At 29.0% G+C, this 17,615-nt stretch overlaps 1 protein-coding gene across 1 annotated transcript; it reads left to right on the forward strand.

Annotated features, from left to right (window-relative positions):
• The first annotated feature begins 226 nt into the window (after positions 1 to 226).
• Positions 227 to 17,494, forward strand: LOC124496792 (uncharacterized). Its single transcript, XM_075733085.1, has 6 exons — positions 227 to 2,964; positions 9,510 to 9,678; positions 10,968 to 11,480; positions 11,613 to 11,668; positions 11,764 to 11,825; positions 16,555 to 17,494. The coding sequence occupies exons 1-6, from the start codon at positions 1,206 to 1,208 to the stop codon at positions 16,585 to 16,587; spliced, it is 2,592 nt and encodes an 863-aa protein (XP_075589200.1). The 5' UTR covers positions 227 to 1,205; the 3' UTR covers positions 16,588 to 17,494.
• Positions 17,495 to 17,615: the final 121 nt, after the last annotated feature.

The raw sequence follows: 17,615 nt of genomic DNA on the forward strand, positions 1-17,615 counted from the left end.
TGTATTTGTGTGTAAATGGTGGTAAAATTGGTAAAAAAAAAAATTTGTCTTCTGTTCTTCGATGTCTGCTGCAATGTGTTGTTTTGTTTGTTTGTTTGTATGAAAGAAAGAAAGAACTTTATGGGCAATCACACACCACACATACACACACCGATTTTTTTTTTTTAGAAGTCCAAAACGACTACGACGACGATGATGATGATAGTTTTCTACCAGATTTTAGTTTGTCGATGTTGATCATTGTAACAACAAGAAAATAGTGAAATTTTTTTTTCTTTTTAAAGAAAAAGAAAAACACCGGTACCGGCATTATTAATGTCCATCCACAAACAGCAACAACAACAACAACAACAATATAGGTGTTTAAAACAGGGGGTCCATTGTGTTTCAATTGAATTTTTGTTTTCTAATTATGAATAAATTAATTAATTAAATGCATATCATCATCATCAAGGATCATCCCAATTTTTTTTTGTCAATGCACATCGTTTTTTTTTTTTGATTTAATTTCCAATTGATATATACACTTGTTGCCTGTGAACATGAATGATTAAAAGTAAATGTGTGTGTGCGTATATCGATCAATTGATTGATTGTTTTGATACATATGTTTCAAAAAATCGAAACAATCTCATCATCATCATCATTATTTATCAATCAATCAATTAAAATTGGGAAAAAAAATTGCACAACTTTTTTAGCTATTTGGTGTTTTTTTTATATAAATAGCACGATAATAATCATCGTCGTGTGATATCTGTGACTACCATTATTATTATAAAATGATTGATGATCATTATCGATTGGATAAAATGCGATAACAAAATACAAAAAAAAGATGATGATGCTACCCGTTTTTTTTTCTTGTTTGTTTCGGCTTGGAATCCTTCTTATATTGACATGATGCTGATGATGATATCTGATGATATGATTCAAGATATTTTTTTTTCTATATCAACACAGATCTAAAATTTCTGATCCAATATCGATCCGACAATAATAATTAATAATTAATCAATCGAAAAAAGAAAAATCATGTTGTTGACATTTTTCGATAATTTTTCAATGCATCAATTCCATTATTATAATTTTTCAATCAATTCTAATTCGATTCGAAATTTTAATCAATCATCATCAACGATTAATTTCAACAACGAATCATCAATGATAAAACGACCAAAAAACCAATCAACAACAACAACAAAATGAAGTTTTTCTTTTATTTATCGAATATTCTTCATCGTTTATTATTGTTGGAAATTTTTTCATTCATAAATATAAAACGGCAACCAAACGATATTATTTATCGGCCATCATCATCATCATCATCAACATCACATTTGTCATTGATTTGTTATCATTTATCATCATATGATAATCAGAATAATAATTTTAAATTTAAAAAATCATCACATTATCATCATCATAAAACGCAATCATTTTACGAAAGAATCATACGATTCCTAATTATGACTATAATGATAATGACTATTGTAAATAATATGACAATATCGTTGGCCGATGATGTTGATGATAAAAGCCGAAAAAATCACATCAATAATAGTAGCCATATTTATGATGAATATAATGGACAATCAACAGGTCAAATCAATGAACTTGTTGAATCTATGATGATTGATACAAATATAACAACATCACCTGTGAATAGGATATCATCATCATCACCATTATTGCTCGTAAATAATAAAATTAAAAAATTAACAAAACGTTCATCATCATCATCATCATCGATGATGATTATGATGAATCATAATCTACATCGTCATCATCATCAACATCATCCTCATTATCTTAATCTTCAACAACAGCAACAGCAACAACAACAACAAAATCCACAAATAAACAGGCCGGAAACATCAACGGCCATGACAATGATAACAACAACATCGACAAAATTACCGCCAACTACATATCATTATAATAATCAAAGGATAAATCATAATAAGCCGCAGCAACAACAAAATGAATGGCATTCCGCAATTCAACAACAACAAAAACAACAACAATATCGTACTCATGCAATAGGAATTTCATCCGATTGGATAAGAAAACGATCTCATCAGCCACCGTTGCTGTATAATCTAGGATTATCACCATCATCATCATCATCATCATCGTCTTTATCATCCTCCTCCTCATCATCATCATCATCTTTATTTAAGAATGGTTATTATCGTCATCATTTACAACATTATCAACAACAACAACAACAACATCAACCACAAAAACATCAACAACTTCAATTACAACATCAACGATTACAGCAACAACAATTACAACAACAACAGCAATGTCCGGAAGGACCACCAGAACAATGGTCACAACAATTAGATGTTGCTGGTAAAGCATTATTATCACCAATAGTATTTTATGGTGAATTGATCTCATTAGCTGAAGATTATGGTGGCCGTATTGGTGCAACATTTAGATTACTTAAATTAATTAAACCAGATGTGACAAAATTATCATCATCATCATCATCATCATCAACAATAAATCATCATCATTCAATGATGAATCATAATAATAATGAAGATTTATCCATATTAATACCGAATCCTGAATATGAAACACAAGTAAAACTTTATTTTGTACCAAATCAAAATGAAAGTATGGAAATACCATTCTGTGCACTTTATATGCCAGAAATTTGGAAAAAATTACGAACAAAAACTAGATATATTTTATTTGCACAGCAACAAATTTTATCATCACGTGGATTTATGTTACCATCACATTCATCATCATCATCAACATCAACATCTAATAATAATAATAATAATGATCTTCATTCAAAATTTCATAATCATCGTCTATCATTTAATGATAATAATCGTATTGTTGTTGGCCATCAATTAATATCAATGATAACATATACGATACCAGAAACACTTAGTCGTAATACTAGTCGTTTAGTAAGAAAAATTCTTTGCCGTGATTGTGGTAAGTGTGATTCTTTTAATAACTTTTCAAAAAAAGAAAAAAAATATTTTAAATCTTCAACAACAACAACAACAACAAATTAACAAATTTTTGTTGTTGTTGTTGAAGTAGCAACAAATATTCAAAACAACAACAACAACAACAATTGAGTGTGTGTGTGTGTGTGTATGAGAAAATCCGGCTTGATTATAATTATCAAAATAGACAAAACAATTATAATCGAGAAAAAAAAACAAAACAAATGAATGATGGAAAGAAAACAAAATCGATTATATTGAAAGAATGTCAGATTCCCGGATCGGATTTTTTTTTCGTTTTGTTTTGTTTTGTTTCTCCTTCGTTTTTTTTTTGTTTTTATTATTTTTTTCTTTCATCATCATCATCAGTAGCCATAAAAATACTACCACTGCTACTACTACTAGTGAAAAAAAAATAGTAAATAGCAATAAGGGACAGGCCTAGCCTTCGAACAAGAAAAAAAATCGATTCTCACCATTCATATTCAAAAAGTCATTCTCTCCCACACACACACACAAATATGCCGCAAACGAACAAAAAAAAAAATTGAAACAAAAAAAAAACTCCAGGACTTGACCTTTGGCTTTAAAGAATGATGTTGATGTTGATGATTGTTACAAGTACCATCATGATCATCATCATCATCAATGATCGCTATGGATAGATGATTTGATCATCATTCCATATTTTTTTGATTAATGTAGCATTGATCAATTGATTGGAAAATTAATGTCAAAAGAATTTCAAAACATTCATAATTCTGTTATTATCAAAATTCTGCAGAATTAATGATTGCATCATTATTCCAAATTTTTCACACAATTTTTAAGCTGATTGAAAATTTTGAATTTGAACAAAAATTTTTTGATTAAATTGCAATCACACACACACAGTGATCACAGAATGAAAAAAATTCAGCTACCTACTACTACTGAAGCCAAAATGATGATTATATGATGAAAATTTGCTCTACATTTTTCAATGCAAATGAATAAAAAAAAAATTGTTGTTGTTGTTGTTGAAAATAAAAATAAAAAAAAACTATTGCCCCGGACACACACACACACACACGCATACCATGAACATTTGAAGAACCTGAACGTAAACGTAAATAAAAAAAAAATAACGACACTATGTATATATATAAATGAATGTGGAACACACCTTAGTTTTTTATTTTGTTAGTTTCGTTCAATATGTTTCAATCTTCGTTCTCTCTTCATGTGTGTGTGTGTGTGTGTGTATGAATGTAACAAGTCTAATTTGTCTATTGTCGTCAACAACCAACAACAACAACAACAGCACATCACAATATTCTTGGCCAAAGCCAGTTCCTGGATTCCTTTCTTTTCATCATCATCATCATCATATATGATGATGATGATAATAATAAAAATGTTTGCCGCGCCATCATCATCATCATCTGGGTTTTAAAATAGATTTCTCTCTCTCTCTTATTCACACTGCGGTACTTTTTTCTTTAGTTTAGTTTAGTTTTAATTTTTTTTCCTGGTCCTTTTTCAATCTGGTCATTTTTTTTATTATTATTATTACTAACTTGTCAAGATGTCGGTCTGTTTTTTTTTTGTTTTGCTGTATATACACAGATATTTCTGGATAAACTTATAACAGATCTAACTACTTACTACACTACTTATTACTATGATCGATGAATAAGAATTTTTTTTCAATTTTCGGTCTTTTTTTCCATCTATCTATCTCGATATATCTCGATTTGATTTGTTTTGATCAATCAATCTCTTTTTTTTTTTGAATATCAATTTTGTGTGTTTAAATTTTTTTTTATTTATTTTTTTTTTGCCCACCCACAAGTGGAATTTAAATAATGAGATAGGCTAGGGAGGGCTTAATTGTGACATATTGCTCATTATTCATTAACCTGTGTGTCATTTACCTGGGTTTCATTATAAAGATTCTCCACACATACATACATCTCAAGTATACAAATGATGATCATATTTGATGATGGATTTTTTCAATTTTCCATCATCATCATCATCATTATTGATTTGATATCGTTTTTTTCTGGATCGATCAACTATGGCCCCTGTGGGTATATATGATTCATTGACGTTTGTACATACATTGATTCTGTGTGTTTGATTTTGTTTTGTTTTGTTTTTCACTCGTGCTGATATATATTGTTGATGATCGATCCGGCATTGATTGATTGATTGAAATAATAATAATAATAATAATAATAACACCATTTGAAACAAAAGTTCACCACTTGGATATTTACAGTTGTTGACCTTTTCTGTTGTTGTTGGAATTTATCGTTGTTTTTCAAGGTTTTTTTTTCTTGCAATTTTCATTTGTTTTTATTTTGACTTTTTGTATTGATTAATGAACCACTTGTGTCTGGTTTGGTTTCAAATGGTATTTTTTTTTTTTTTTTTTTTGAATATTTTCAAAATGAAAGAGAGAAATTCCTTTTTTTTGTCTGCCTAGAAACACAACAGACAACAACAATACTAACAGACGATCTCTCTCATCGATACATTGATCATAAGTGTTGATTGATCATAAGTATTGACAACAACAACAACAACAATGAGAAAACAATATTGTTACATTTTTGACATCTAAAAAAAATAGAGAAAGAGAGAGAGATTGAGATATATAGAATAATAATTTGTAAATTACTTTTGATCCATCCACTTGTTGCTATGATGATGTTGATGATGATGATGATCAATTCTTTGACGTTGTTGTTTGTGTGTGGGCTGCTGATACATTATGATGATGATGATGATGGCCTGAAAACACACACACACACACACACACACACACACACAATGAGAGATTTAGGATATATACCTATGGGAATTCAAGTCAATTGAAGATTTGACCTTTCGCCTTTTGTTCTATACGCCATATATAATGTAGATTCTGATTTCGCTTTTTCTTGATGATGTTTTTTTTTCTTGGTTATATAGTGATTATAATTCAAAACACACACACACACACACAAAAGATATTTACCGGTTTTTTGTTGTTGTTGTTGTTGTTGTTGTTACTTGTTTATATATCATTTATATAGCTTTAGTGGAAACAAAACAAAATCAAAATCAAACTGAATAATAATAACAATGTTTCATTGTTGTTTTTTGTTTTGTTTTCGATTTTTTTTGTTGTTGTTCTGTGGTGGCCACACAGAAGCCGGATATAGAAGTTTTTTTTATTCCAAAATGATTTTCTTTGTCTTGTTTAATCAGATAATTGTTTGTCAGTGTGTGTGTGTTGAAATGAATGTATTTTGATGATTGACTAAATTGACAGATTGAATTTGGGTTTTTTTTCAAATTTTTTTTTTTTTTTTTTGATTTGATCACGATGATAATCAATGAATTCAATGTCTGAGGTTTTGTAAACCCGGCAACAGGTTATCATCTTCATTATCTATTTATGATTATAGGTTATAAATTTTATTGAAAAGCCGATTATCATCAGTTTAGTCATTGATCGATGATCATGATAATTTGATTATAACAGCATTCGAAATTGAATTTTTGTCTGTTTTTGTTTCTATTGTAATTCTTTATCGATTATGGCAATTACTGGTAATTGAATGGATCACGAATTTGTATTATTTATCATTTACATAACAGAGATATGGAATTTCAAATTCAAAAAACAAACAATCAAACAAACAAAAAAATTCTATAAATGTGAATGGAAAAAAAAACGTTTTTCATTTCATTCTTTTAATTCGTAAATTTTTATATATGTGGGTGTGTAATGAACCGATTCTTTCAAAAAACAAACAACCTTCATATACTACCTAGTTTAGTTGAGTGAATTCTGATAGTTTCTGTCGTCATCATCATCATCATCATCATCGTATTATTTTCCGTCAACCGAATAAATGGTGACATTTTTTTTTCTTTTTCATCATCGTTGTCACTATCATCATCATCATCAACATCAACATGATTATTTATGCAAAACATTTCCGACGGTTTTTTTGTCTCTCTCTTTCTTTTTGCATTTATTTCGACAGTACCAAGCAATTCCGTAGTGTGTTTTTGCCAAATTTGACAATTTTTCGTTGTTGTTGTCGTTGTTGTTGTTGATTTACATACTAGATCAAAGAATAATTTGTTTAAATTCAAATGTTTCAATGTTTTTCGGTTGTTTTCGGTCGACACGGAAAGTCGAAAGTTAGCCCAATTTGAATAACAGCAGCAACAGCAATTGGTGTACAGCCGACAACCTTGATATTTTTATTTTTATTCCCACACACACACACCACACACACATTCATAGATTTTTTAAGGTCCAAAAAGGGTTTTTCTATCAAATAATTCGTATATAAAAAAAATATTGAAAAAAATCAAAAAAAAGAAGCCAAAACATACATTGTGTGTGTGTGTGTCTAAGAAACAAAAAAAAAAAAAAAAAACAAGAATGGCCTGTCATCATCATCGTTGTCGTCGTCGTCGTTCTTGAGAAAATAGAGAGAGAAAAGAGGAAAAATTCCAAAACAAAATCTAGAAAAATAAGAAAAGAATTATGGAAAAAAAAGAAGAAGCCGCATTTTCTATTCATATTTCTTCTTCTTCATTTTGTTGTCTAGGTTTGTGTGTGTGTGTGTGTGTGGGTCATTTATTCATTCAATCACGATTCAATTGAGTCATTTATTATTATTTTATTTTTCCTTGATCATTCTTTTTCCAAACATAATTTGAGCCCTTCCTGAAGCCTTATTATTATTGTTGTTGATTATTATGTCGACTAAATGAATTGTTCGTTCTCTGTTTGTGTGTGTGTGTGTGTGTGGCTTGAGTAATATATTTGTTGTTGTTGTTGTTCTCAATGTGTGGGCGGCAAATTCAAATCTGTCTCTGTCTTTTTTTTTTTTTTTTTTTTTTGCAAGAAAAATTCGTTTTCTGGAACAACAATAATAATAATTTGAAAATGGAAACTTTTTTTCTTTTCTTCATGTTTTGCTTCTGGGTATATTTGAATGTTTGGATTTGATTTTTTTTTTTGCTACGCGGCGACAATTGTGTGAGCTTTTCATTCTCTGAATTCATGTCATTTGAATATTTTTTTTTCTTCATAAAAAAAATTTTTGTTGTTGTTGTTGTAGTCATCATTATTATTATTTGCCACCATATAAATTTAGGGATTGACCACCACCACCACCACCACCATCCAATTATCATATATATTCATTTGCTACTTCAATTCAAAATGCATTCTTTTCCATTTGACAAATGAATGAATGAATGAAGAATTTATATACACAATGCAGACGAAAAAAAGTCATATTTTTATTTCGTTGTATTATCCAAAACAAACTAATAGGAAGCTATGAAATTATTCACTTTTTTCATTTGGTTTTGGTTTTTTAAACACCTTGACACTGATTCATTACGTGGCGGCTTTTTTTCTGGCCTAGCTTGACAAAAAAAAAAATCTTTGACAAAATTTGTAAATTGAGAAGACAAACTATATAGGTACCAATGGTGGTGGTCACTAGTACCCAAAAAAAAAAAATGAACTCGATGAATTTGTCTCACTACAGCAAAAAAAAGGGATATTTTTTTCCCATTCCTTATATGCAACACTTATGATGATGATGGCCATCAATCCATCGAATCGATTGCTCAGTGAATACAGAGAAAAGAAATTTTTTTGACATAAAGAAAAAGGAGACCCAGCAGGAGTTTGATTTCCAAAAAAAAATTTCGGCAAGTAAGGTGAAAACCCTTTGCATTCAATCGAATTCAATTTGAATTCAAATTCACCACCAGTATATTTCATTCAAAAATGAATATTACGACAACGACGACGACGACCGATGATGATGAAGAATTTGCATTGAACTTCTCATTGGTCAAAAAAAAAAAAAAATTTTGTAACCGTAACTCATTTAGCAATCCTTCTTTTATTAGGTCTCATTTTGAGACAAATTAGGTATATACCACTTTTTTCTTCGAGACCGTAATTTATGTTTATGTGTGTGTGTATGTGTGTGTCCTTTTAACAACAACAACAACAACAACAGTAACCGAATCGGATTTTTGAATGGACCTTGACGAATATATTCGAAGAAAGAAAAACAGAAAATCCAAAAAAGAAAAAAAAACGTCATTTTTCGTCTTTGTTACGAGGTGGCCCATCACTTGTGTGTGTGTGTGAATAACGTAGATAACGAGAAAATTGAACGTATAATTGGGTATAAGGCGTTTTTTCAGGTGAAAAAATGGCTTCTGTGTTTTTTTTTTGTTTGTTTGTTTGTGAAAAGGATTGATTTTCATTATGAAAAACAAAATTTGAAGAAACAAAAAAAAGTCTTATTATCAATCTAAGTGTGTGTGTGTGTTTTTTTTTATTGAATTTACCGCAAAACAATATCTTTTCAGATTATCGATCTGTCTGATAAATTTTTTTTGCTCACTTTTAAATAATCAATGAATGATTGTGTAATGGTTTTTGTGCTAATCGATAATTTTTGTTTTTTTTCTACTTTCTTTCATGATAATAATAATAAATAGCCAAACCAGCACGTATTGCACATAGCAGCAGGGAACGTTTGGATATTATTGCCAAACATAATATAACATTATCATGTCGTGTTGATGGTAATCCAATTCCATGGATCGAATGGTATCGTAATGGTCGACGTTTACGTACACGACGACGTGTGATAATCAATACACGAAGGTTAGTATCACACCCATTGCAAACACTGTCCATCGAACGACAAAAAAAAAAAAATAAAAAAATTCTAATTTTTCAAAATGTTTAAAATGAACATGAATATGTGAATAATGAAAAACATAAGTGAATAATTTTACATAGTTCATCACCATTTTTAGCAATAAAAATTTATTATTCTTTTGAAGAATATTCTATTCTGCAACAAAAACAACAGCAACAGCATCAACAGCAACAACAAATAATTTTTACACAGTAAAGTAGTAGACGATTATATACATTGGCGGCGACGGTACTACAATTCATGTTGACAGTGTGTGTGTGTGTGTGTAGCACACAGACAAAAATAAGAATTTTTTAACTTGTAAATATATATTACCTAACACTAGCAATAAAGGCATAAATTCCTAAAAAAAAACTCGTATAGAATATAATCATATTTTCGACAGTAAATAAATAAATAAATATAAAAAAAATTGAACATCAATTGAAGAGAGACAATTTCATAATCATCATCATCATCATCAATGATGTGTGTGTGTGTGTGTGTATAAGTGTCAAACATTTCCATTCAATCTATGGTGGTGAATGTTTGTTCCATTTTTAGAAATTCTATATCCCGATTTAGAATGAATGAATGAATGAATGAATGAAAGAATATGAGGACAAGACATTTTATTTTTATACTTTTTACTTATTTATTTATTCAGTGTTTTTTTTTTTTGTTTATTTTCTTTTTCTGAATTCATTCATTCATTCATGAATTGAATTGAATTGAATTGAATTGAAAATGAGGAAAAAAAATTAGCTGTAATCCAAATGTAAATGTGTGTGTGATGAATAAAATCAGTTTGTGTTTGGTTTTTCACAATTTTTTTTAAAGGCGCGATGACGTATTAGAAAGTCATTTTATTGTCGTCGTTGTTGTTGTTGTCTTCGTCTAGAGTTTTTCTTTCTGGAAAAAAAAGTGAAAGGATAATGGTCGGATAATGTTCAGTTTGGTTTTTTTGTTGTTGATGACATTTTAAAGAATTTTTTTTTCTCACATTATTTTTTTCAAATTCTCATTTGAATCCCATTTACAAAAACATATCATAAAATGGCTAGACAACACTAGACTAGACAGAATTTCATCATCATCATCATCAGAATCAGAATCCGGGTTGTGTACCATGGTGATGGTGGTGGTTAAATTATAAATAATAAGAATAAGAATGGATTAAAAAAATAGAATTTTAAACTAATATAACGAATTTTCTTTTTTCATTTTTTTTATCGATTATTATTCTATATAGACGAATATCACAATTAACTATTGTACATGCATCCGTTAGACGTGATCATGGTACATATGAATGTAGAGCAATGAATGTTGTATCAAAAGAACCATCAGTAAAACGATTCCATGTTAATGTACAATGGCCAATAAATCATCCAAAACATCGGCAATCATTAGGCAATTATCATCATCATCAAAATAATGGTAAACATCGACATCCATCATCATATTCCGGTATAAGAAAAACAACAATTAATAACGATGATGATCGTATTGGTGCCAAAAATAATGTGATTATTGGAACAAATCATCATTATAATATTAATCATAATCATCATCATCAAATATTGAATAATAATGATGATGTTGAAAGTGATGAAATTCATCATTATCATCCACAAGTAACTGATGATGGTTTCAATAGTTTTCAAGATAATTCTGAAATTCCACAACCATGTCCAATTGCATCATTCTGTTTGAATGGTGGTACATGTTCATTATATAAACATCTTGGTGAATATGTTTGTGAGTAAGTAACAAATAATTGATTCTCATCATCATCATACAGCCAAAAAAAAAAAATTTCATTTCATTTCATTCAATTTTATTCATTTTGTTTTTTTTTTTTTTTTTTGATTTGATTTGATTTAATTTCAATCAGATGTGCCGATGGTTATAAAGGTCATCGTTGTGAATATAAAGATTTACAAAAATATCGTGAGTATTGCTCATAATTCTTTCGCCAATTTTTTTTTTATTATTTAATTATTGAATTTTTTTCATTCATTCATTCTTTACATTTTCAAATTTAGCGGTAAAAACATTGGTCGATTATGATCCCATAGTTGCCCGTACACCACCTCATTCCTTTTCGGTAAGTTTGTGTGTGTGTGTGTGTTTTTTCTTTGTTTCCAAATTGTTTGATTGGCCATTTCGTGTGAGGTTTTTTCTTTTCATCATCTATGAAACCAGAAAAAAAAACAAAAAAAAAAACAAAACACAACTTTGGCGGTCGTTATATGGAAAAAAAATTATTTTATTTTTTTTATATATATGATGATTTGATGCCATTCTGTTCGGTTCTGGTTTTGATTTGGTTGGCCCACCAACAACACAAAATATCCAAACATTCAAAATGATGATGATGTTCAAAACGACAATATAATTTATGTCGTCTAACCATATCATATCTCTGGTTGTTATTACTTGTTTGGATTTTACTATGAAACTCATAATTCGTTTGCATAAACTTTTATATTCAAACAAACAAACAAACAGAAAAAAAGTTTTTTTTTCTGTTTATATGTGTATGTTTCAAACGAACCCAAAAGAACAATAAATGATTCAACTGGCCAGATTCTTTTTTTTTCGTTGTTTCTTTCTATCTACTTCAAATAATAATTGAAGGCTAGTTTAGTGCAAAAATGAAAAAAAAAATTCATCATGTGCGTGTTTTCTTTTTCTTTTTTTTTCTTGTTCATTTTCGTTTCGAGACCACCAAATAAGTTGAAGAAAAATTTTAATGATCATTATCATCACATTTGTGGTGATGAAAAATTATCATTTTTGGCTAGTTGAATTTGTTTTCGTCTGAAAATATGGAACGAAATTGCAGCAATAGTAGTAGAAATAGCAGTAGTAGAAATGTATCGTATTCAATTTCAATTTCGTTTTTTTTCTCTTTTTTTTTCTTGATAATTACAAGGTGATAATTTGGTAGGTGGCCTTCTATTCATTCCAAAAAAAAAAATTTTTTTGGTTCCACGACAATTACTATTATACAAACATAGTGAATTATCGTTGACAAGCCGGTCAAACTAATGATGATGATGATGATAATGATTATATCTGGAACCTCATTCTGATAACCTGATAACAAGGATGAATGAATGAATGATTCACTGAATCAAAGATCAAAGTCGGCAATTCAACATGTGAACAACAACGACAACAAAATTACATATCATTTGTAAATTATCATTATACACACACACACACACACACACAATGAATTTGCCGACCAAATATGACATTAATCAAAAAAAAAATTCGTTCGATTAGTTATTTGTTATTCTTTGTTCATTTTTGGTTCAAGAATTCAACCTCATTTAATGATGAGAATTTGCTCGGTTTCTATTTGTGTTTTTAGTGGTGATTATCATCATCATCATCATCACCTGAACAACGATGAACAAACGAAACGAAAAAAAATTGTTGAAAAGATGAATCAATTTTTTTCGTTTCGTTGACTGTCTATTTTGTTTGAAAATTTCCGCTAAACAACAACAAAAAGAAGATAACCTAAAACGAAATTAGATCCAGAAATTTTTCTGAAAAAAATCATTTCGAATGTGATTATAAATAACAAGGTTCCGTTTTACCTAGCCCTTATTATATTGCTGCTGCTTTGATTGTTGATTATAAATGTTGAAGCGAAGACAACTTAATTACAATGGACACTTGGAAAATTTTCTCTTCTTCTTTTTTTTTTATTATCGATAGAAGAAATGATTATCATCAAAATCATAAATAGGCGAGGAGTTTTGAACCCAATAGCGAACTAAAAAAAAAAAGAAAAAGATTGATTGAATCAATCAGTGTGGTCCATTTTTTCAGGTTCATCTGTCTATTGCTTTTGTTGTTGTTGTTGTTGTTATATTCACAACACTAAATTTGATACAAATGACCAATATAATCAATATTACGGATTTGCCGCTTTATAGTGAATGGCTTCATCATCATCATCATCATCATCATGCCAAACATTCAATCATTCGTAACGTCTTGTTGATAATTTTGACGACTTTATATTGCCGACCTTGTTATTGTTTCGTGTGTGTGTGTGTGTATGTGATTGGCAATATCGAAAAAAAATGACAGATAGAAATGTAAAGAGAAATAAAAAAAAATTCTGATCAATAGTCGGTGTGGTCACTTAAAACAGTAAAAGAAAAAAAAACGTTCGATGATTTGATGATTGTCAATGTGTCTGAAATGAAATAATGATTGTCAAATTTGACATGACAATCCAATTTCGATTCAATTTTTTTTTTAAATTGCTAAAATTTATTTTTCATTTACACAGAATCAGAATCAATGTCAATGTCTTTTTTTTTCACTTCCATCGATAATCAATGTGTTATGCACACACACACACACACACATCCATAAATAAATTCTTGTTTCATTCATTTTTTTTTATTATTGATGATCAACATTCATTTGTCGGCTTGCGGCAAAAGTTTTGATCATCATGATCATTCTGATCAAGATGATGATGATCATTGAGAGATGACTACTGAAAAAAAAAATATAAAATTCGATCGTATTCTTAAAAATTTTTCTTTCTGTTCATTCTAAAGTTTTTATTTCATTTTGAATACACACAAAAAAAAATTCAATGAAACTCGTGCCTCAAGAAAACTAAAAAATATTATTATTATTGGCTACCTAATAAACACACACATACGTGATTGGTTGATTTGTTATGTTTCGATGGTCATAAAATCTAGAGAAAAAAAAAATTCCTTTAGTTTTCTTGCACACAATTTCAAATAAACAAACAAACAAACAACTTGCTTGATTGTTGATTATTGTGTTTTATACGAATAATATAAGAAATCAACAACAAAACAACAACAACAACAACAACAAAATTGCACCAGAAAAAATACACATATATTCAGAAAAATTCAGTGTGTTGGTGAATACAACAACAGAAAAAAAAAATTTTTTTTTCTCCAAAAGAACGATGTTGTTGTTGTTGTTGTTGTTGTTGGTTTATCGATTGCATGATTACACAACAACCGACAAGAAAAAATACGAAAAATTATTGTTGTCAGGTATGGTTTGAATGTGTGTGTGTGTGTGTGTGTGTAGTAGAGAAACTTTCAGACAAATTGACGACGATGATGATGATGATGATGATGATCCATACCGGTCTACAACAGCATTTGAATGTGAATATTTCAAATCACCAACAACAACAACATCAGAAAAAAAAGTGATATATGGATCAATGGCTAGAGGAGGTGATTATTATAGCCGAATGATGATTATATTCTCAATATAATAAAGTCATAATATTTACATTTCACTTGTCTTCGTAGTCGTCGTCTTCATAGTCGTCGTCTTCATAGTCGTCGCCATCATTTTCATGTCATGTTATATATCAAATAAATAAATAATAAATATATGTATTGTGAATGAATGCTGACTAACTTCATCTTCATTTTTTTTCTTTTTTTTTGAGGCTTTTTGAGATGGTTTTCATCGGTAGCAAGCTTTTGTTGTTTGCTACCGATGTTTGTGTGTGTGTGTGTAATATATCGATTATATAATCTTTTGGAAAAAAAATTGAGTTCCACATCTTTTTTTTCATATATATTCTGTCGGTTTTTTTTTCATCATTTTTTTTTCTCGGTTATGTGTTGCTAGTGTTGTTGTTTCGTATACGTGTCGGCAGTTTTTTGTTTTGTTTTTCATTTATGATGATGAAGAGAAAACGATCGATGATGATGAGGATGATGATGATGATGATGAAAAATGAAATGAATCGTAGATTTGATTAGAATGGAATGTTTTTAATATAATTTTTGCTGTTTTTTGTGTGTTTGAGTGTGTTTGTGTGTGTGCATATAGCCGACATTGATCATTGTTGATTATAATGTGAATGATGATGATGATGATAACGAAATATTTATCGGTGGAAAACTAACAAACAAATGCTCGATTCTCTTTGACTCTTTGATTTGATTTTTTGATCTGTAAATCATTTTTTTTGTTTTGTTTTGTTTTGAACCGAAACAACAAAAATTGATTAGTCTCAAATCTAAAATGATTTTATTATGAACTAACCTGACAGTGAAATTGTAGGCTAGAATTCTGGATGTTTTTCCTCGTCGGAATTTTCTCATAATAAACAAAACCATTGATGAATTTCTCCGCTTTTCTTGAAGATGATCATAACCACATCGTAGTCGGACAAAAATTTGCATTTTTTTTTGTTGCTTCTTGTGAAATAATTCTTTTTCGATTCCATCAATCTTGTGTTTATGTATGTGTGTGCATTGTGTTTATTTGTCGGGCCGCGGGCCAATAATAATAATAATAATGTCATCTCATCTCGGTCATAGTTCATCATGTTTGGCTGCCAAAAACAATTTGAATGTGTTTTTTTTTGGAATTTTTTGGACAAAATAATTTATTGAATTTTTTTGCCCCTACTTTTCTTCACTTTTATTCATTGATAATGATGATGATGATCAAAATCATGGTTTATGGCTGATTGTAAACATAAACAGCTTTAAATCATTTAATATATACTGGATTTTTTTTTCCTGGTGACAAGAAAAATTATTATTATCTAAGATTTCAATGGAAAAAAACAAAAAAAAATTTTTCTCAGTTATTTTTTTTGTTTTGTTTCTCCTCTGGCGGTTAGTTGCTTTGGAAATTGGCCAATAATAATTTTTTCCTTCATTCATTCATTTTTTTTTTGCTGAGATTCAATTCACAATTTTAAATTCAAATTATTGAATGTTTTTTTTCTGTTTTTCTAAAATTTTTCTCTTTTTTTTCTCTCTCTCTCTCAAAAAATATAGTCAAAAACCAATGAAGAACGTGCCGATAGTTGAAAGACCAAAGAATTTTAGCTGTAAGAATTTTTTTTTCGCATAAAAAAAATTTGAAACCAAAGAATCTTTGATTCGGAAAAAAATCAACTGAAAACTATATCACTCACCACCACCAAATACATATACAAAAATTGAAACAGGACCGTGATCGTTTTTGCAGACAACATCGAACAGTGACTTGAATTTTAACGAATTTTTTTTCGAAACGAAAATCCAGACCCGCCACCAATCTCATCATTCATTTGAAAATTATTTATCCCGTTGAAAAAAAAAATATTTTCACATTCGACCATAATTCGGTGAAACAAATTCCACTCATATAATGTGTATGTGTGTGTGTGTGATTTTGACAATTCATTTGTCACCAAAAACAAACCAAAAATAAAATGAATTATCCGGTCAAAAACAAAAAAAAAATTCAACCATCAATCCATCCATCATAATTCACAGCCGCGCCTTCATCACCATCATCATCATCATCATCTTGCATCGCTGATTCTATCTAATCAAACAATCAAGTCTGCAAAAACAAAAAAAAACAAAACAAAAATGAAATCTAGCCATTTTCAATTCAATTTTTTATTATTATAATAATGATGATCTGTATGATTTGTTTGATCAAATCATAATTTGATTTTGTTGACAAATTTTGAAATTTGATCATTCAACAACAACAACAACTTACACTGACTTTTTTTTATATTGCAAACTACTTATATCATCATCATCATGGCAAACACTCGATTTAATTTTTTTTTATTTGTATCTCTGTAAATAATTTATTCGATTGATGATTCAATGAATTTGATTATTATTATTATTATTGTAATTTTGATCCAAATCAACTAATTGTCATCATGGATTTTATTTTATTTTATTTTTTTTTATTAAAATTCTTAATTATTAATGATGATGATCAATTGAATGGTGGATTGATTTTGGATTGAATTTTTATGTGAAAAAATAAAATTTTCAATTTTCATCAAAAGTCAAAAGTGTTGCCATCTAGTTTCTAGAGTTGTGAAAAT

The sequence above is a fragment of the Dermatophagoides farinae genome, chromosome 7 (genome assembly GCF_024713945.1).
Source record: "Dermatophagoides farinae isolate YC_2012a chromosome 7, ASM2471394v1, whole genome shotgun sequence".
Lineage (NCBI taxonomy): Eukaryota > Metazoa > Arthropoda > Arachnida > Sarcoptiformes > Pyroglyphidae > Dermatophagoides > Dermatophagoides farinae.

Bases quoted from the DNA above. Each gene is read 5' to 3' on its own strand.
- LOC124496792 (XM_075733085.1), top strand. From the start codon at position 1,206: ATGAAGTTTTTCTTTTATTTATCGAATATTCTTCATCGTTTATTATTG. The intron at 11,669-11,763 runs GTGAGTATTGCT...TTTCAAATTTAG, and splicing joins TAAAGATTTACAAAAATATC to CGGTAAAAACATTGGTCGAT. The intron at 11,826-16,554 runs GTAAGTTTGTGT...CAAAAAATATAG, and splicing joins CACCACCTCATTCCTTTTCG to TCAAAAACCAATGAAGAACG.